Source organism: Enoplosus armatus, chromosome 12 (assembly GCF_043641665.1).
Source record: "Enoplosus armatus isolate fEnoArm2 chromosome 12, fEnoArm2.hap1, whole genome shotgun sequence".
In the NCBI taxonomy this organism is placed as follows: Eukaryota; Metazoa; Chordata; class Actinopteri; order Centrarchiformes; family Enoplosidae; genus Enoplosus; species Enoplosus armatus.
Genome location: NC_092191.1, coordinates 10,813,836 through 10,836,349, shown reverse-complemented (window position 1 = coordinate 10,836,349; position 22,514 = coordinate 10,813,836). Strand labels below are relative to the sequence as shown.

Genomic DNA, 22,514 nt, shown 5'->3' with positions numbered 1-22,514 from the left:
TTGTAGCAAATAGATTTCTTTTCAGAAAATATGTGAGTAAAATGTATGTATAATTGGGTTGTTAATGGCATACTTGCTAGCCTGAACAATAAGGAACTATAAATATTTGATAATGGCAATGACTCATTATACATAGAATCGACAAACTGATTGTTATGTTGAAAAAAATACCCGACAAATGTGTATCTTGAAAATGAAAGATGGGTTCTTGTAGGAATGCGGAAAGTAGGGAGAGTTCACCGGAATTTGATCTGGTTGGATCAGCCATCACAAAGATGGAAGGTAGCACCAATTCAGCAAAGGTTATCAAAAGAGAGAACATCCTTAATTAAAATGTTTGTCTTTGTGTTATTACAGGGTTTACATTCCATTTTGTCAGCTTGTCATCTGTCACAATCTGCCACAACTGCTTCTTATTTGTTTACACAGTATTTTTTGAGGTACTTAAACATAGCATTGTTCAGAAATAAAACGGTACATGCTGCAAACTGGCATTAACATAAACTCTCAAAAGTAATGCACCATTTGTTTTCATTACACTTGATTACTGCGCTTTTTCTACCTGAACCCTCATTGTGCGACTCATTCAGGCTGGCATTATTCACAACACTGGACTGAGATGTCTCTCCTTCCTACAACTTGTCATATGTCTCTATTAGATGTTTTAGGTCTTTGCATTGTATACCTCTAAAGTTTTTAGAGTGTTTTTTGAAGTGCCATGAAGAGTTTAGTTCAGCAAGCATCCTTCAGTCATTCAGGGACACAAGCTCGCTTTGAGGGAACTGAGTCCAAGTGTTTTCCACTGTGAGAGCGGTGTCTTGTACTGACATGGAGAACATCCAAGCCATCAATGCCTCCATGCCAGTATAGTGCCAGGCAGTTCAGACGGTCAAGAGGAGGGCCCATATGAAGTCCCACTATAGCGAAAAGTGGCATTCAGGAAACCTGCTGGGGCAAAAAGATAGGAGCCCCATAGTACAGTAGTTAGATATGGATGACTGAAAGATGCACATAGAGGCCCATGCCTGTAACATCAGATGTGTTGTTGTCCACTGAACAAATCAAAGACTTTGATGCGTCATACGTTACTGTTACAGTATGTTGCATTATTTTTGTTAATCTATTTTCTGCTGTAAAGGATGGATATAATAACTTATTTGCTGGGAATTGTACTAGATATAATAGAACATATAATACTTATGGGGATGGGAGGTGGGTCTCAAGTCTTAATAATACATTAAAATTGCATTCAGCAATGTTTTAATGTTTTTTTTAAAGAAAAGTTGCAATTTTTGTTAATTTCTTTGGCTGCCTATCAGTTCAGGAAGAATTCAGGACATTGCTCTTGCGTATCACAGATAGAATTTGTTGGCACATCGTCATTGCAGCAAACAGGAGTTTGACATAGCAGTCTAATTAGTTTGGATGTGTTCTAGATATGATGGATAAATGGATTATTTGATGGTGCTGAGTTGATCTACCTGACTCTGTCAAATATAATCTGCTGATAAATATACTGTCTTGTACAAAAGGTTTGTACATAGATTGTACATGGTTTCTTTTTGTATTTTTCTCAAATTAAAATGGATGTATTTGTGTTCTAAACCATGAAATTCTCCTCTTTTTTTATTCCAACTTCCAAGAAAGGTTCTCCTCTATTATTGTACTCCTTCAGTCTCAGAATAACCAGTGGTTGAAGGTGACTAAGTACATTTACTCAAGTACTCTACTTAAGTATAAATTTGAAGCACTTCATGCTACCATTTCATAGTGAATTATACTTTTTATATCTGCTGAATTTATTTTACAGCTATAGCCTGTAGTTACTTTGCTGATTAAGATTTTCCACGCAAAACATTTGATCAAGTTGTTATATATGTTGCATTTTTATAAATAAAACTTCCAGATTTTATGTGATGTAGTTAAAATTAGTACCACCCTGACCTGACCTGCGTCAACACTGCTGAAATACAAATGTAGCTCCAATGTTAACAAGAATAATATCATGTAATTCAATTAATGTAACTTTTGAATGGGCCAATTTAAAATAATATGTTAATAAGCAACAACTTAGGGTAAAGTTTGAGTATTATATATTAAGAGTTTAAATCCTGATTGGTGCAGGGATGTACATGACATCACTTTTCCAGCTGAGCCCTGCCCACTTCAAACTGGCATAAAGAGCACAGACAAAACAGCACAGGCAGGTACTTCTGCCACCACTGGGCTTAACACTGACAATAGCTCACACTATTTACCCAGTACCTTTGAAACACACCTACATCAAAAATCATGATAAATATCAGTGCGTTGGTATGTCATTTCAACACTTTACAGTGTATATACATTAGACAGGTATTGAAAATTGCAATAGACCCAGTGCCTGACCTTGACTATCGCCAGGGGAAGCCTCAGATAAATGTATATTGTATTTTACCAATCCCCACCCTGCGGAGGGGTCGATGACCCCGCGGCCCAAGTCGCACCACCATTCCGCTTATCCATTGAACCTGGCATTAGTCTTGATTTACGTTTACTGACATGCTATTAGCTGCTCCATCACTTTCACCTGTCAGACTGTCAATCAACGGGGATCCACAGTGATGGGTGGGAATAGCATTCGAATCACATTCTGTCCACACTGGCTTGTATATCTCCTTGGAGACGGTGACAGTGGATGAGCAGAGGACATCATACGAGGTATCTCGCTGTGCTGTCATGTCAGCGCTGTGAATGTTTGTGCATCACATCGGGATGTGTAGCATCTTAATGTGGATTGAGTTTATAGATACAGTTATTCCAGGAGCAAAAGCTGTACTGAGAAAGTAATCCTCTTTCCTCCTGTTGGAGCTTTAACATGTCTAAGCAAAGCCTGGACGGCGATAAGCATGTCATTAAACAGTGCCAAAGTTAAAGGATTTTTAACCTTTTTGTAACGCAGCAATTTTCCAACTGAAATAATCTGCTTCTAGATACACAGCCCTAAACACTGTGTCACCTGTGTCAAGGGTACTGAGATATCTCCTGAGAATCCTTCAAACATCATGAGCAGCACCAATTCTGAGGTGTTATGATGAGGCAGGATGACTTCTCAGACATCGACCCAGCCCTCTCTCATAGCTAGAAATCAGTGGACATCTCATAAGTCTCTGGGCCCTGTGCGCTCCTCCTCCTCCTCCTCATCCACGCTCCTCAGCTGAAGTGTGCAATTTCACACTCCAACGTCAAACAGCCGGTCAGAAGGAGAATGTATGACCCACCCTGGCATTTGTCCTCATTTCTCTCTCAAATGTGCAAACACTATTACCCTTGGGTTATCTTAAGTGGTGTGGTGAAGATTCGCAGCCTCTCCTCTCCTCTCCTCGCCAGACACACCATCAAAACACGACAAGCGGCGGGGACGGAGCGGGGGTAAAAGACAGAGCGAGGCAGAGAGGGAAAGCGATGGAAATGGAACAGATGTTTGTGTGGCTGTTGATTTGTGGCCTGATAAGGGTGCAACGCAGGCAGCTGGAATTGATGGCTTGTTAGTGAGGACGGGCCCCTCTGTGAGTTGTTTTCAAAATGATTGATTTACAATAAAGTGGCTCCGGGTGTGTGCATGCAGGCAGAACTGATGCAGATCGATCCCACTGAAATTGATTGATCAGCCATTTAGCCTGGCAGTGTGTTTACCGAATGAAACCGAGCAGGACTCTCCTCCAGGCATCCCTCCCCCCATAAAGCAAAGGAGAAATGCCACCTCTGGGCCTGTCTCATTGCTTTGGCGGTGGCAGCAAAAACAAGCCATATCAGAATATGAACCATAAAAACCTAATCACACAGTGAGAAACACTGGCATAAACGTTTACGATTGTGTACTTTATTCTGCTATCAATGTGTCCTTCTGCGACTCAGAGATACTGTGCCTTTAAAAATAATGACTTACGCGCTCTATGCAAGGGGAGGAATACTATTTGCCTTATCGCAGTGTCACATTGAGACTTTCAGGGGGAGGCATAGAAATAACTAATAATAGTGGATTTCAGTAAACAAGCAGCTCGTTCTCATTCATTCTTAAAGCTGACACAACAACAACCTTTACCTGTTTTAGTATTGTTGACATGACTATCATACATAATGTAGAATAGCCCTCGAGTGTTAAAGTGCCTCGTCTATGGACAGTGTCTTTAGCAATTTAGCAAAACAGTGCACACAAGGGTCTCCATGTACATTTTATAAGGAGTTTTATTGATGGATATAGCACAAGGACAATGTTTACCATGTGACCTCTGTGACTTTCCTCACTTCCTCTCTGCCAAAACAAACCTCTCCACCACTCTGCTAAGGACTTAAATCACCTGTCCTCAGACGCCTCATCCTGTTATTTGGATAATTGCCAACGAGAGCAAGCTTTTCCATTCTCACGACAGCATGCAGTGGCCCCATCATGTTCCTTATTAACAATTTTACACACTTGGTCGCAGCGAGAGGGTGTCAGAATGCCAATAATATTTACCGTCTGCTGTGCGGGCTATTCAGGGGAGGCTGAGTGTTGCTGATTGCCCTGACAGAAGCTGACAGCACCCTGAACCTGAGATCCCTGCAAATCGACTCAGCAGAGTGTCTTCTTCTCAAGGCAGCCGGGTGTGCCCGTGGCCATGAACCAGGTGATGGAGCACAACATTGTTTATGTGTTTGTGCCTGAACACAAACAAAGGTAATCTTTCTCTTCATCTTTAAACATGCACTGGCTGATAGAAGATCATAATTCATATAAAGAAAAATCTACATCACACAGCCTCTAAGATTAGGCCTGACATCAGATCAAGGACCAGAATCATAGAGTTTAAAAACAGACCCTTTCTAGAAGCTTATAAAACAATCTCTCTTATCTTTTTTTCATTACTATATAGATTTTTTTTTTTTGCTTTTTCACTTTCCCATTGAGAATAAACTGTCCGTTTCAGATGTCATTATGGGTCATTTAGTAAATCAATGAGCTACAACATTTAAAACAATTTTCCAAAAGAGCTGGGAGGCAGGTAAAAGGGATTATTGAGCCTTGTCAGTCAATCCATCCAGTCTGTAATGATTTCCATAACATTGACGTGAAAGATGTTGACACCAATTATAGCATTTCCCTTTGACCCCTGACAGTTTCGACTGGAAGTGCTAAACATCACATTCAAGCAAGAACACACACACATATATACAGTACACACACACATCTGGTTGTGCTGCATCAACTCAAACATATCAATATCAATATGTGTGTCTGCATGTGTGTGACACAGACAGTGTGTTTGTCTGTGTGACAGAGACAGAGAGAGACAGAGAGAGACAGAGAGAGAAAAAGAGAGATCCAAAGGACCGAGCCCCATCCCAGTTCAGCCGTGATAATAGTTTCCATGACAATGAGGCATGCTCAGCGCATCAGTTGTGGCCCAGATAAACAGTGATCCTTTACGAAAACAAGAAGGTCATTACAGCAGCTTGTCAAATCAATGCCCAGTGTGTCCAAGTTGATTAAGACATCTCCCCTCAGCTCTGACACTCTGTCAATAGCGGCAGGCGCACAATGCAGGGGTGGGTGGAGTGGGAGGTGGTGATGTCTGTGGCGGTGGATTTGTGTGTGTGTGTGTGTGTGTGTGTTGGGGGGTGGGGGGTGGGGGGGGGTACTCCTTTCTCTCGTTCCGCACGCACACATACACACACCTACGCAAACACACGCACAGTACTCAGATGATTGGAGTGAAATACCCATCAGTCAGGGAGCCGAGGTGGACTAATGATTCCCTGTGCTGCCTATTAGAACTACATGACAACTCAATCCTGCTCACGGAAAGAGAAATTGAGGAAAGGGGGAGAGATGGGAGGGAGGGGGTGGGGGAGGCAAGGAGGGAGTGAATAAAGAGACAAGAAAAGAGGAAGAAAAGAAAAAGTGACCTTGTAGCAGCATCATTTGAAGCTGAATTAAATTGGCAAGAGCAGCTAATCTTTACCTGGGGGCGATTAACAGAATTAAAGGAGAACAACAAAGGCACAGGGGTTGGCTTTTCTCTTTTTTTCTGCCTGCCACTGCCATTTGAAATTTGTGTTTAGTGTCCTCGTCTGGAAAAGTTGGTGAATGTTTTGCTCTAAACCCGTCGCTGATGGTTGGATTTCCTATCTGACACACAAACAATAGCAGACTCCTCGATTTGTGGATGTCTGTCAGTACAACCGGTGGTTCATCATGAAATCAAGATTATGTTCTCAAATCTTGAGTCGCCATGTTGCAAATCATCATTGTGATATTACTAATAATACGGGAACATTCATTTGTTCATTACTGAGTCAAAAATAGGAAAATGTTGCTCTGCCATCTTCAGACTCATGTACAATCATTTCTTCAAAAATACAGTATAAAACTTTTTCCCTCATTGTGAAATAATGATGCTATTAGCAAGAAGTGAACTACTTCAAGTTTAGCCTCTGCACTCGGTCTCATAGCCTCTCTCTTCTCACAGGCTAATCAATATGTTTGGAAAGGCAGACAAGGTTAGGCCTATCAGTCTGTCTGAGAGAAAAAAAAAGAACATTGCTAATACCCAAATGTGAAGGTTCACGGCTGAACTTTACCCACACATAGAGGAGAAGATGCATAACAACCAATAAACCTTTAGCTCAGGGACATTCAAACTAACTCTAGTGAGCAGCTCAATATTTTGTGCTGTTGGCATTAAATCACCATATGCATATTTGAAATGGTGAATGATTCGTAAAGTTTGTTGTGAGAACAACTCTGCTCTGACTGAAGCAATACTTCCAGCACAGAAATTGTCTACACACAAAGACAAATAACTTTTTCCCCCCAATCTCTGAAGAGAAATCTCTGTATTTCCATGCTAGCGGCACGGCTACAGGGAAAGCACTGTCGGCCTGTCTGTCTGCCACTTTAGTCCAGACTGAAACATCTCAATAACTATAGATTTTTCAGTGAAATTTTTTCCATTACATTTTGTAGAGACATCCATGGATGACAGAAGATGAATCCTTGTGACTTTTCCTCTAGTGCCATCATGAGGTTGATGTTTGTCCAAAATGTGACCAAATACCTGCAAAATAATGACATTCCCATCAGACTCAGCTGTACTTTGTGTTACTTGTTGTGTTAGCATGCTAAACTAAGATGGTGAACATGGTAAATGTTATTCCTGCACAACATCAGCATGTTAACATTGCCATGTTATTTTAACATGTTGGTGTTAGCATGGCTGTAGACTTAACCTTGTTTTAACACGGAAGGCCTCATTCTCTTTAAATTCTTGAAGTATTAAACAAATCTATAAATGTATCGTCAATATTGAGTTTGAGCCTTTCATTTTTAATCAGAAGCTTCACTCACAGGCATATCCACTAGACTTTATTTGATTGATTTCATCTTTTAATGTGATGGGTTTGACTCCGTATTTACCTTTATAGTTGCAGAAAAAACAACAATTTTAGGCAAAGTATTTGATCCCAGTGCGTACTTACAAATTCACTGCCTCTTTGAAACAAACCTTTTTCCCCCAATGAAATTTACGTGCTTTTCATCAATTTCACATATTCCGAGTAGCCAAGTTGCTACTCTAAAGAAGACAATTGAAAGTCAATAAGTTACCTTTAAATGCTATTCCCAGAGAGAGGAAAAACATACTTAAAACATGAGCTACCTGCCACTGACCGTCAATATTACTTCCATAAAAGCCAAGATTGGCTGCTGTAAATAGCTGCTCGCCTTCAAAGTATTCATGATTCAAGGATTTCATTTGTGCTAAGCCATGCCCAGGGGAGGTGGGCTGGATCTCCATGTCTTTAAGAATGGCCCCAGATCAGATCTCCCTCACCTTTTCCTCACAATTAGTCAAAGCCGTGTGTCAAAAATTGACTGCCTCTGTATGTCACCATCACTGGCCAAGGCCAAGTCAAGCAGTTTGAGAGGCTGCCCTCCAGAGGACCCCAGAGATAGGATCAGAGCGCCGCAGGAAATACCACCAAGTCAGACACGCAACACAACACACTCCTCCCTTAGGTCTCACCATTGTGGGGCCCATAACGTGTGTATTCATATGAAATGTATGAATGTTGTTTACAGTTCAAAGACGTTCATGGGATAATATTGTCTTCAGTTTTGAAGTGGGGAGGCTTCCCATGGTGATCCAGAATGACAGTCACATAAACTGCAGCAGCAGGGTCCACAATGGAGTGTGATATCATTGGTAGGTACACATCACTTAGCTCAATGTACAGTACACTGTTTTTTCAAGTATTCTCTTGTGCCTCAATGGAGTCATACAGCATTGCCCATGTGAGAAAATCATCCGTCTCTCCTGAGGGCTTTTTCTGGTTCTTGTTCATGTCCAGTTGCCAGATAAGCACACAGACACACACACACACACACACACACACACACACACACACACAGCATCTCTACCCCCAGGACCTGGTAGAGAAGATGAGTAAATGTCAATATTTCCAGGAATTTCCTGAAATGTTTGATTGTTCAAGTCAAGCGTGTAAAATCAATGGCTGATGATTTGTGTCATGTTAAGTATTAGCTGTATAGGGCCTTAGGGTGACATTAAAATGCAAACATTACATGTCCTCTGCCATACCATGCTGTATAATTACTGTATGTTCTCTGCCAAATGAATACAGTTGTTGTTTTAATGATGTAGCTGAAGCAATAAAGGAGAAAGTGTCTATTCTGATATTCATCTGATAGCATGCAGCCATTGGGAAGTATTGTATTTTACATGTTTCTTCTATGTAAATGTGCTTCTGTTAAAAGAAAATTTAGAGAAAGAGATCGTAAATCAGGAACAAAGAGTCAAAATTTCACTCAAAAATTGCATCAAACATGTTTCACTTCAAAACAAAAACAAAACAAAAACATGTTGCATTGTTGTTGTACAATATTTAGCACTGACACTGACAATAATTAATATTCATGAGACTGCGACTTTGCAGCCCCTCAGGATGGTTAAATTAATTATGCTAACAGGGTCATTTAACTGCTTTATTCAAAGCAAGCAATTCTCGTGCAATAAATGACACAATAATTACGCACACAATCTAACAAGATGACAGTGACAAGTGGAGGAGTGACACACTCATCTCCATAAAGTACAAAGAACACATTTATACACACACACATACAACAAACAAAAAAACTAAAGTAAAATCCATATAGGCAAGATGAAAGAATAACATAAAAACAGCTAACGGTTTTACATCTGTGTTCTTCATCTTACATCTGCAGCTTTTCTCTGTGTGAGTAGTAGATATGATTTATTACCACGTGTTATTATTTAGCGTTATTCATCTTCTCTGTCAGTGCACACAGAGGGGTAATAGAAATGCCAGCAAGGTGGCTGATTTACTTAGTAAAATTTTCATATCAAGGCTTCGAGGCATGATTGGAGTCTGTAAGACTAACGGGAAATCATGCATTATGTAGGCGAATCTGACACGACCTTGAGACTTCTCAGCACAGACCATATATTACCATCAGAGCGACCTTCCCGTCCCGAAGATACATCTGATGTGTTTAAGGCTGTTTTACAATGCATTAGGAGGGCTTTACATGTGCTGAGCTCACTTTATTTGCTCATACATTTCACAGGAAGAGTTTAGTGTCAGGCTGATGGGGACCATTCACAGTGACTGAGTCACTTGTCGAGACAAATGAGCCCGTGGAAACAGACCGAGGCAGCGGATAATAAGCATTTCAAAGCAAATTCCCACTTTTCCCTCTTTATTTCTCTCCGATATACAGCACATTTACTATTCAGTGAACCCTTGCTGATTCCAGCTCATCATGTATTCTCACCTGCTGCGATTGATTGACCTGCATCTTGAAGACACAGAATGGATATCATTTTTCCCACCAAGTGATGGGGCGTCAGGATCAATATTCTCACTGTTGGTTAAGCTTTTGCAACCTTTAGAACATCGGATCCAATCGATCTCTCTCACATAATTGTCTTCATTTTCAAATCAAGTTTTTCTTTTGTACATGCCAATGACATTTGGAATGCCTTGCAGCCTTGCTATATGACCCGTTGAAATATCCATGGTAAAGGGCACAAAACACAGATTCATTAGCATGTTACATTTATTGTCCATGTCTCCGTCTGTCTACTTTTCACCCCTAAACATGTGGAGAATGTGAGGCCATGTTGTATTTCCATATAAAAAGCCCCATAATTATAGGGGTTTGAAGACGGTTGTTCCCCTTATCAGAGGAAATGATAAGGGAGTAGCAGGCCCTGTGAAAGAACAGAGTCCATTTTGATATAATTGGCAGTGGAATTATTTATGACATTAATTGCCACATTATCGACTGGCTGTCAGCTCCCGTGTCAGTCTGTCCATCTTTCTTAGCAGAAAGAGCCAGCTCAGCCTGGTGCCCAATGACAAGCTAATTACTACAGCACAACCCTGAATGACAAATGTTACTCATCTAAGACCGGGCCCGGAAATAAGGGCCACTTCCCCATCCCCCTTCGGCTTCTCTGGATCAAGTGAGACAGCAGTGTGCTGCCAAATGTCTTCAGGTGCAGGAGAGAAGGAGTTTGTATGTCAGACAGAGAGAAGGAAAGAGAGGGATGGAGGGGGAGAGAGATTTCTAGAGCCAGTGGGACAGTTAAATCTAAATCTCACCCCATCCTGTTTGCTGCTCTGCTATCAGTGGCCAGTTGTCACTCATAAAGACAAGTCCTTTTTTTCATCCCCTGCCTCCTTGTAAATTTGCATTAGCTGTTGCCAATCAGTCATCAGGCTGTGGGCTGATATGTAGTCATAGGGTGATTGGTCCTTAGTTCTTTTGACAGTGAGTCACACACTAGTGTGCCTTTTGGGGAGGTGAATTGTGCTGTGCCACCAGTGTAATATAGAGCTCATAGATTATAGTGTACAAAATACATTTTAATATTCCTAAAGTCTGAAAATGTTGCAATGTTGTGTACAGTATGCACTATATATACATTTACATAGAATACTGTTTTGCAGTTAGTATACAAGAAGTCAGTGTTCTTTACCATTATGTATAAGAAAGTAAACAAGACTTTTACTTTTGAATATTTACAAAGATAACAGAGTAGGCTTACCATTCCCCTTATGCATTGCATTGTGGGACAAGTGTGTCCATCAACAGCACACTCAAAATCAAGCAGATTTAAAATATTTTGAGTATTGTTACTTCGGACACTTTTCAATTGTGAATGCACGACATACTCAAAACCTGATTATAATTAGTATGTAGTATGAAATCAAATGACAATTTAGACTTTTACAAAATGCAGGTTTCAATTGTTTAGTTTTTGGTTTTATTGTGTTTACGTTGTTGCAGTCACATTTCACTGTCATGGGATATAACAAACAAATTAAACAATTCACTACAGATACTGTGCACAGACATCCGGCCAGGGCTTACACAGGCATGGATACACACAGAAGACATGTAGGTACAGTCATATAAATATATATATTTTTTTTTTGAGTGAACACACACAGACACACACACACGGTGGCTAGTAGAGGAGCCTGCAGGGCTACTATAGCAGAATGTCACTGATCTGCTCTGATGAAGTGGCATGCCATTTGTTCAGCCAGGAAGTTCCCAAGGAGCAGCAGCAGTGACGGAGCTGAGGGTCAAGGAGGGCATCGCCTACAGGTAGATCTGTAGCTCACACCTTAATTAATCTACTGTCCGTGATGCCAGGCATCCCATTCATCCCCTCGCATGCATGAAGGCGCATGTCAAGCATATGTCAACCCGCTCTGGCACTCCCCGCCTATGCCATAATGCAGTTTGTGTTGGTGTGGCAGCTCGGGATGCGTCCCTGACGAGGATAGGAAGTGACACGCACCAAACTCGGTGTGTCCCCCAGCCAGCTCCGGTGGCTCGGGGCCTGTCAATTCCAGCTCCATCAGTGGCACTGGCTCAATGGCAGTGCCTGTGACACATGTCACAAAGTTTTAAATGTCTGCTCTTTTCAGCAGGATGGCTGGGCGCGCGCCGCAACCAGGGGAAGGATGACATTTTGTGTCGTGCGGGGGGAACTTGTTGTGGCTCCCCTCTTCCTGCCTCCTCCAGCTGTCAGCCCCAGTTTCCTCTGAGCATATCAAAACACAGACAAATAAACCTTGTCATTTTGAAACGCCGGCACTAGTGACCAGGCTCCTGAACGGCATGTCAGCTGGAATATGGTCACACAGTCCTGTAGGAAGTGGTGTGTAACCACATGCAAGCAAGCACGCATACTCTCACACACACACACACAATCTTGTAAACAAGCACGAATGTTTAAGCTAAGAGAAGTAAGAAATAAACAGATACAGACATAGTGGAGAAACATTGCGTGAGGCTATCTCTGACCTTTCCTTCATCTGTCTCTGGATGATTGATGCACTGGACTGAAGCTCAACATGGTTTCTTTCAAATCCCAAATACAGTGAGCCTCTCCTCTCTGTCTCATCATCATGGTTTATTCAGCTACTTCACCTCTAAAGAAGTAGGTAATGTAATCAAGACTCATGACCTGACCACTTTTTCAGTTGTAATGACACCCATATGGTTATTAAAATGTTGACTGGCTCTATGGGCTTTACACAGTGTATTGTGGTGGCAGAAGGAATTAATGTGAAAGCACCAGAGTACCTTAAGCTCTGTATCAATTTGACAACAGACACACGTTAGTTAAACCCTTTTAATCACTTGGAGACAATTTTATATCAGATCAGCTACATCAAATCATTTTTTCATGTCAAGATTTCAGATTGGAAGGTTGCCTGGACAACTTTAAATAAGATGTTAAAAAATGGCGGCACTCTATCTTAGGTTGTTGTGAAAAGGCATTCAAAATCATGATAAACTCTTCAAGGTGACCATGGTGATTATAAAAGTATTATAAAATGTAAACATTTGAAAAACAATGCATGTGAACACATTTAAGGCAACTGTGGAGTCAATATTACATTAGATGCAATTTTCTTAAGATTATGTTTAATAGTGTGATTGTAATACATCACAATGCAAATAATGAAGGGAATATTTCAGAGAAAACAAAACATAACAATATACCTGAAATGCATACTTGGTTATAACTCTTTATTAAAGCTGATATTGGAATGTTTTTGACTTTAAAAGTAACATTTGAATAACACATTGTGCTGCTAACACATACACAACAGAAACTGACCGAATCATTGCTGCAGATATCAGACTGAGAGACACAAAGATAAAACTCATTCAATAAAATTCATTCAAACAAAAGAAGGAAAAGCATTCTGCCGCAAACTAAACAAGACAGACTGATCATGCCTCAAGTTTGGACTGAAAGTCGTAGGAATGTTTAACCAGGCTGTATAAACCTTGTTCTGTTAAACTCTTTGTGATGTCTTAATGTTTTAAACAGCATGTGTGTGAGAGTGTGTGTAAAAGAGAGAGAAAGCATGAGAGATAGAGAGCGAATGAGAGAGATGAGTCCATGTCAGGCCCCAGGTGTGTGACCGTCACCCCTTTCACCCTTGATTAGTGGCAGTAGTGGACGGGTGATCCATCATGGCTGTCAAAGAAAAAGATGCAATTGGCCGGGTCTGTTTGTCACTGAGTGTGTGTAAGCGAGAGAGAGAGAGAGAGAGCGAGAGAGAGAGAGAGCGAGAGAGAGAGAGAGAGAGAGAGAGAGAGAGAGAGAGAGAGAGAGAGAGAGAGAGAGAGAGAGAGAGAGAGAGAGAGAGACTGTCCTTGCGTGTGTGTGTGTTGTGTGTGTGTCTGGAGTTGTGCAGTTGCTGATGCTTACAGGCAATCATGTCAGTGGGAGTGTCATCTCTGACTCTAAGCTGGAAGCAGAGGAGGCCGTATCTATGGGGCTGGAATACAAACTTTAAAAACTTAAAAAGAAATATATATTCCCCTTACATAACCATAACGACATCATTTGATGAAGTTGAAATCTTTTTTTTCCAGTGGGAGATCAGGTGACTCAAATATCACAAGTGGTTTTTAATAAATAAGACACTGATTTGATCCTCTTTCCTTCTGTTGACATCCATTGCCATTCATGTCCCTCTTTACGCCTGACCAGCTGTCCATCAGAGTTGGTCATTTCGGATGAATCTGTTGCCTTCTGAGTGCTTGCCATAGTAGACGTAGCGACACTTGGCGAATACCCCTAAAAACAGAATGAGGGAAAGTCAGGCGAGGTGTGGGACATGGGACACAGATAAAGTTAATTAATAAGAAAGCATTTAGTATTTATTATTTAAAATTGAAAAAAAAAATCTATTTGAATGTAATCACCCTTTTATAGCATTTAGTATTAGACTTAAGTATACGTAGACTGTTTGATCGTGTTCACCCCTGGCTATCTTTATGTACATATAGTACATCTCTCAAAATCACAAAAAAAAACATTTTTAGTGTGACCTCTAAAAACAATTCTTTATCAGGCACTCATTGAAATACTTACAACACAAAATTTCAACCCTAGAGTGTCAAAATGCAAAATTTCAACCCTAGAGTGTCATTGCAGGACACAACAAGACTTTTTTACTTTTGTGACTTTTTTACTTTTGTGACATTTTTAAAAATATTCAAGTTTTATGTTGAAAATCAAGATCAATGAAGTTACCATATATGGTTCCTTGCCGGATAAAGGGTTAAACAAACTCATTGACATAGGCATCTGGTGAAAAGGGATGGCGAGGACAAAAAAAAAAAGACAGAGAAGTGCCCCTTGTTTTAAGGGGTCATGAGCCAAAAAGGTGAGAAGTCCTGTGTTAAATGATCATAACTGAAAATACAAGCCTCTTTGATTGCTGGAGATACATATCTCATGGACACATATTGTGTAAATGTGTAAATATTGGTGAGGCTTTTCCTCATTGAATGGAGTGAAGGAGTCGTAGCAACACAGAGCAGGCTTTGACAGAACCAGTAAGTCAAGTTTATTTGCTCATAGCATAAAGGCTAATCTATCCATATACTGCAGTATATTAATGAAAGTAGTGACAACGTAACCTGCATTCTCAATTCTCAAACACAAACTGGGTCTCTAATAATGGCCGCATCTCAAGCAAGACAACAGGAGAAGAGAGGAGTTTTAAAACCTTGAAAACAAGGCTTTAACGTTCTATGAGGTAGTAAATGCATTCAATGTATTCGTTAGACTTTAAAAGACACAGATGGTAAGTTTCAGTGAGAAACGTTGACGGTAAACAGAACCGTGTTTGTTTACTACTGTACAAAAATTCCACAGGGTGGCTTTAAATGGCAGGACTGAACAGGGTCTGGGTCTGTTCCTTGTAGGGGATGAGAGGTGTTGCTGGTAAGGATGAACGTCTTGTTCCAGAGAAAGACCAGTGTGGCCTCGGGGCAAAGTCCTGACAGTAACAAGCTCACAGCCACCCACGTACACCCACACTCTCTCACACTCACACTCACTCACACACTCACTCACACACACACACACACACACACACACACACACACACACACACACACACACACACACACACACACACACACACACACACACACACACACACACACACACACACACACACACACACACACACAGTGCAGCATCACAGCAAGCAATTATTCAACTATCAGCAGGCATGGGTGTGGCACGTCCAGGTGTATTTGTGAATGTGCATGTAATAGGCTAATAAAACTCACTGGATAATACAGCTCCATTCTGGAGTTGACAACTTGCTACTGTACTCAATTAAGACATCAACTTTCATTTGATTTGCTTCCTGAAAAAGCCTGACAAAGAGCAGTCTGTAGCTTTGGAGAGGACTTTGGTTTTCTCTCTTATTATCCCCAGTCAATTAGGGAAGTCAAAATAGAGTAGTTCTCCTGATTTCAACTGAGATTAAACTGCTGAAACTACTCATACGCGCAAAGAAAGTCAGAATTACAGTTCATCAAGGAAAACATGCAATTATTCTGTCACAGAGGTTTATATATGTCTTATGTCTATTTTACAGTAGTGTAGGTTTGCAAAGGTAAGCTCTTGGAATTACATTTACAGAAATCATTTTACCAGATTCCTGAAAAAGAAGCCACATGCCCTCTATGCACCTCAGAGGATGATCCAAGATGGCCAGCAGAGCTTTCTTGTTGTAATGAGAAGTGTTTCTGGCCAGGGAGAGGGCTGCCCAGAGCTCTGTGGCTGGTCTGCTCTGACTCCGATGTCACAGCGCTCCCACCGCCACTTGATGAATGTGGCGGGCTGCAGCTAGGTGTCACCTCTCGCCAAATGAGGCAAGGACAAGTGGCATTAGTGCTGTCAATGATCCTCTGACAGCAGAACAGATACAGCTTTCGCCAGGCTTTTTAAATAGACATCAAGTGCATTATAGGAGGGGGGGGGGGGGGGGCAGGCCAGAGACAGGGCAGGAACGGAGAGACTTATGGGAGAGGCGGTGTCACAGAGGGATGAGGGGTGCTCCAAGCGCTAAGTCCAATCACATAATCCAAAGAGACATTGTCAAGGGCGGAGAGAGAATGGCAACTAAGTGACAGAAAGCAGAGACGGGGACAGAGATACTGGTGCCATATTAGTGCCAAGCATATTCTGATGCCACCCTCAATTCTAACCAAACCTGACACATCGCTCTCTTTCCCCCACTCTCTCTGACTCTTCAAAGTAGGCTCTACCAAGTCACACACACACACACACGCACACATAAAGTACGAAGACATACACACAAACACACACACACACACACACACACACACACACACAACACACACACACACACACACACACACACACACACACACACACACACACACACACACACACCAGTCCCTCGCAGCAGTAGTGGGTGTTCTGTCAGGCGGAGGAGCAGTACAGCAGCAGCAGCAGCCCACAGGCCCGAGGACAAGCTCAGTCAATCTAAATCTGGACTTTGTAGTGGAGCAGTGCTCATTTCCCCTCATAGCCCAGCTACTTGAGGTGATCCAAACACTGAAGTGTGAGGAGCTGTCACCTCCGATAAAATCCGGGACCAGCTCCATGCCTGCCTGCTCCCCCGGTGTGTGAGGGATACATATACGTGTGTGTGTGTGTGTGTGTATGTGTGTGTGTGCTTCTCTGACGGTGAGGAGGTTGGGGCGGAGGGGAAGAATTCCAGCTGCCGTGATTTGCCTGGGGATATAGGTGCCACGGCTGGAGACTGGGCTTGACACCACAGGACTCGGGGTGTCTCACAGCGCTCTGATCACATGGGCGCAGGGGCCTTTCACATATTCACAGCTTACCCGGCGAGAAACTCACTCTCTCCAGGAGTGGGGCCCTTAAAGAGATTATGAGGTACCAGAACCAAGGCTCCTATAAGACATTACCTAGAGGGGATATATTTGTAGGTTGCAACCAAAAGCCTTTCAGAGATAACCTTCACAGATGAAGGAACTAAAGCTAAAGGCCCCTCAAGCCTTCACACTCTGCTGAGCTCGTCACTAGCCCGTGGGGACTGAGAAGGATTGGAGGGAACACATTCTGAGAGTCTCCAGCACCAATCAGAAAGCTCTGCCGATGTGTGACCTGTAACTCTCCAGCAGTGCTTTAAAAAAAGCTATATCTGTGATCAAAGGAGAAGAGGAAGAGTAAATTAAGGGAGAGAGCAGGACAAAGAACAGGGATGAGGTCCGTTTCCCAGCGGGCAAATGTGTCTTAATTTTCTGTGCAACCTGGCTCAAGCTCTAGATACACTTCAGCATTACATTAAGCAGTGTGTTTTGTGCATACACACATTCCAGTTCGCTGCGTTCCCTTCACAGCGAGAGCTTCCTCTTATTACGAGAGAAACCAGGAGAAAGATGGGGTGGTTGGCGATAGAGAAGGGAATAACTGAGCAACACTCACTCTTACATAACGCCTTCTGAGGCCATGCTCACGCCTGTGGGGTTCAGCCTGATGAACTGATACTTAATAACAAGTGGTACAGTGCCAAACGCAGTAGTCTACAATATCCTCTGTGTATCCTAAGCTATGGATGAGCACACTTGAATCAACACCCACACGCTCGACCATATACACATTTTCACAAACCCATACACACTTTCATGTCATGCACACAAACACAGCACACAGTGAGAACAGTGGGAGCAGCCATTAATGTGACAGATTAACAAAGTGATGTGGAGGCTTATGCTTCCATCATGCCCTGGTGGAGGAACAATCAGGCCTTTGTTCTGCATATGTCACGCAGCACCTTGTTGTTTTTAAGGGGAGTAGCTAACCCTCTTGTCTTTATTAAAGGGCTGTACAGTCCGTATCTTGTATCTTCCTCTTGGTCAATGCTGCAGTGTAGGTTCATCTTCAGACAGTCTGGTCTTTTCAGAGCTGATTACCCAAAGCATGTGTCCTCTCTACGGGGGCTTGATGGGCCACTCTGCCACAGTGTGAGTAAGCCAGCTGTACAAAGCCTCCTATGTACAGTGCTCCACTATCAAATCAACACACATGGGAACAAAAGTTTTTTTTTCTTGTGAATATATAATTGTTCTTTATAAAGTATAATCAATAAGGGTAAGGTAGAAATCAACTCTATAAATCACTGAGGTCACTAAACCAATCCCTGCAGAACTTCTGTCAAAGGCGGAAGCAGTGATACTTAACTGCCTTGTACAAAATGAGCATAATATACAGTATAAACAGAGGTTTACAAGTTGCTGATCAATACAGTGTCAGTCACTCAGCCATTCCTGAGATTTCAAAATGTCTAGCTGCAGCAGCCCAGCTCCTTCTCTTGATTCTGGTGGACAGACTCCCTACCATGGACATTTCAGTTTGTGCAGAAACTCCACCAACTGAACTGTCTCCTGGGTATCTAAGAAGATTTACACCTTCTATAAATGTGTTTTCACTGGATACTGGATAAATTATTTACAATTTAGTAGAAAGTCTAATTTCGTCCTACTAAATAGCAGAAGTCCCGTCTTTCCATGCTAGCCTTTTTTCCACTAGCCTTCAGCTCCAAAGTGTACTTTTTCATACGGGGTTTCTTTTATATGCTGTTCTAGAAAGCTGAAATGTCATAGTGTGTAAGTTCATACTTAGAGAACATCAATTACCATTAACAGTAGATCGCACGGATGGGAAGTGTGAGTTAGGAAAGTTAGGCTGTGGAAGGGCTTCAAGTTCTCCTACCCAACCTGAAACTGACTGGTTCGCATCATGTGTTGCAAGTAGATTTGCAATGCCCATGAGAGTGTGTCCGAGACACTGCAAAAGGCCAATAACTTAAAGGTCAGTAAAGGAGAAAACGAATAAAACGAGGAAAAAATAAACTTTTGGCCTCAGGTTCAGTTTGAGTCTCAAATTTACGTAGGTACGGGCCGAACTGTAGAGAGCTGTAATGTGGCAAGGTCAAAAGGGCCACACAGTATATTAAGCATATAATATTACTAATACATTCATCTGGAGTGCAGCTCTAGATTTAGAGTACTACTTCACTTGACTACTTCACTTTTTTATATATATTCATATCTTAATAATGCCGTGTATTTCCACTCGCTATGGAGATCCATGTATTTTTCTACCTTAACTAAAGTTTCTCCTTGCCAGTCGAAGACATGCTATCACCTGACAAAAGAAAAGGTCAAGATATAATTTCCTGAGTGTGCCAAGTGGAAGCAAATCTAAAGTAGCAATAATAACAATAATGCTTTCTGGGGTGTGAACACTCAATACAGACAGTGCTCTACTCTGTCACTGGGGTCCCAGTCAGGTAATGACATTAAGATACTGTGAGCTTGTCAGCACTGTGGTTCCTAATAGTTGCTATTGGATATTATGAAGATACAGTCAATTTTACATACATGAACGGCACCTCTAAAAATAAGTGAAAATCAGGTGAATACTTAATTTTTTAGGTTATTTTTTAAAATGAATCTCAAGCACTACTAGGGCTTGTGTTTGTCTGAGTTTACCTGTAGGGATTCCTATCCATATTAACTGACAGCCCTCTTAAAAACCCTGCATTTAATCAGCACACACACAATTGTGCATGCATACACACACACTTTCAAGAGAGAGAGAGAGTGAGAGAGAGAGAGAGAGAGAGAGAGAGAGAGAGAGAGAGAGAGAGAGAGAGAGAGAGAGAGGAGGGAGATGGAGTGGGTTTAATGATTGTTCCCTGCATACAATCAGCTTGACTCTTTTCAAGGGCCATCAATATGTCACAGAAAGACACATCCGACGGATGTAGCTTTTAACATCAAGGTTATCTATTCTCGGCATGAATCCACTCCCTCCACTTCTAGTTTCTCGTCCTGCCTCCTTTTCACATCTATCCTCCCCTCTCGTCTCAACTGCTTCCACTCCGTCTTTCTCCTTCTCCACACTCTTTACTCTCTTATTTGCTCTTTTTAATTCCTCTCTTTCGCCCTCTCGTGCCTCTTGTTTGCTGTATTTTTTGCCTCCTCCATTTTTCTGTCCCACCCTCTAGTTTGGCCACTTAGCCAACAATTCCATCAGTGCTGCCATCCATCAGGGAAAAATGCAGTGAGAAAAAAGCCAATTAACAAGGCAATTACACTTTCTGTATTATCTCCAAGGGCTGAAATAACACTGTTGGGCAGGTGGGGGATGGGGTCAGATGGTGCTGGGGGCAGGCATCCGTAAGAGTTGGTGCGAGAGTGACTTATGAGCTTGGGGCGTAGGCTGCTGTGAGCCAGGGCTATTATTGTGGGCACGATCCATCTCCGGCTGTCCTTTTATCAGTTCAGCCCAACGTCATGAGATGGAGTCGCCACCTCCTCTCTATAGGGTGGCCTGCAGATAGATAACCCCCCTGCGTCCCATAAACCAACAGCCAGTGGACTGTGATTCAGCCTACTGAGAGGTAAGCTGGCACATACAGCACATTGCCATGGAGAGAAATGGAATTGTTTCACTTGGTATTGGTATGTTGGATATGTGTGTGAGTGTATTTGCTAATTTGTATATTTATCTTGAAAGTACCTGTTAAATATTTCCAATGATAAAGAGATAAACAGTGATGCTACCAAGCAACTGCGGTACATTCAGCTTAAGTCTCTTATCGAATATGGGAATGAGCATTTGCTCTGTGCTTTATTTCAGGAGGAGGCCAATCAAATGCCCAATGGAATAAATTATGTGACTAAAGCTGGGCTCAATTCAGCCAAAAGATGCCAGCAGGAATGGAATGTAAGGCTATGTTCATGCAGGACATATTCGCTCCAGAAGTGTATTTCCACACGCCATCCAGCTGCTTCTCAACAGTAAAATGGACAACAGAAACACAGAAATACACAATAAAAACTGGCTGTACTTATTTGTTCTCCAGGAGACAAAGCAACAACATCCAATGCTTCCTGAATGTCGTCTTTGTAAATATAATGTTCACAGTTTATTGTACGTCCTCTTCCAGGATCAGCTAAATTGTCCAATTTCCTCATTCAAAACACTGGTCTGTTATTGAATATGCACTTCTGCTGAGTCAAGAAATAGCTACCTACGTGTGTTTTTGTGGAGTATTTCAGTGTAAATCACAATTGGCGAGCTGAGACAATCGCGCTCTGCTCTATGTGAACAAACCTTTATAGGAAAAAGAACCACAGTGGTTGCTCCAGGTCAGCCAGAACACCTACTGTACATATCTATCTATCAAAAAAAGCGTCTGTTGTGTTACTGTATTGAAACATTTTCTATCACTTGATTCACCAAATCTTTCCTCCATTTTCTGTTGTACTGTGAGTATTTTTTGTACTGAAAACAAAGTGTGCTATAATGTTTTGTAACTGAAGTTTGTTTTCAAAAAAGGCAAAATTTACACATTCCTTATACTAAACATGATTTATCACTTCAAACAGTCATCTAGAAAAATACCTCCACTGTGATGTTACTTGTTTTGTGCTTTTTTCCCCATCATTATGTTATACAAGTGATGAACTGTTTTTTATTGCATTGAAAGTGGTTTGGAATTATATGTATTTATTGTATCAATTGTATAAGAGTTGTGAATGTGAACACAAACTACAGACAGTTATTTAACCTATATATTTAAACAAACAGGCTAAAGTATATATATGTGTGTGTGTGTGTGTGTGTGTGTGTGTATGTGTGTTGAGGGGGGGGGGGAGTTGTAGCGAAACAAACAGAGCAAGAAGGAACGTCACTTAAGTAAAACATATTGATGGCACCAACATGAGGACCATCTTATTATAATATTTATGATGCACATTTCTCACAAAAGAACTGAGAAATGTGCTTAATATGACATGTTGAAACAAAATCCATCCTTTCCCCATCTTTACTCTACTAATAGACTCCTCTGTCAATTACTTTTTACAATTTTAACAGCTGAGGTGTCACCCGTCTCTCATGGGTCTCAAACAAAACTCCAGCGTGTAACTTTGAAAATTAAAGCGACATTTGTCCTCTCCCAATAAAAATATTTAGTCCGTTAAACATAAATAGCTGTCATTATGATGCATGCCCTGGGCTCAGGCCTTCCCTGTTCCC

General features: G+C 41.6%; 1 protein-coding gene across 1 annotated transcript in view; it reads right to left on the bottom strand.

The window, feature by feature from the left end:
* Window positions 1-14,103: 14,103 nt before the first annotated feature.
* Window positions 14,104-22,514, bottom strand: part of lrmda (leucine rich melanocyte differentiation associated) — a 193,181-nt gene continuing 184,770 nt past the window's right edge. Inside the window, exon 8 of the mRNA XM_070916592.1 lies at window positions 14,104-14,183. Coding sequence (XP_070772693.1) covers window positions 14,104-14,183 — 80 coding nt within the window. The remainder of the gene's footprint in view (window positions 14,184-22,514) is intronic.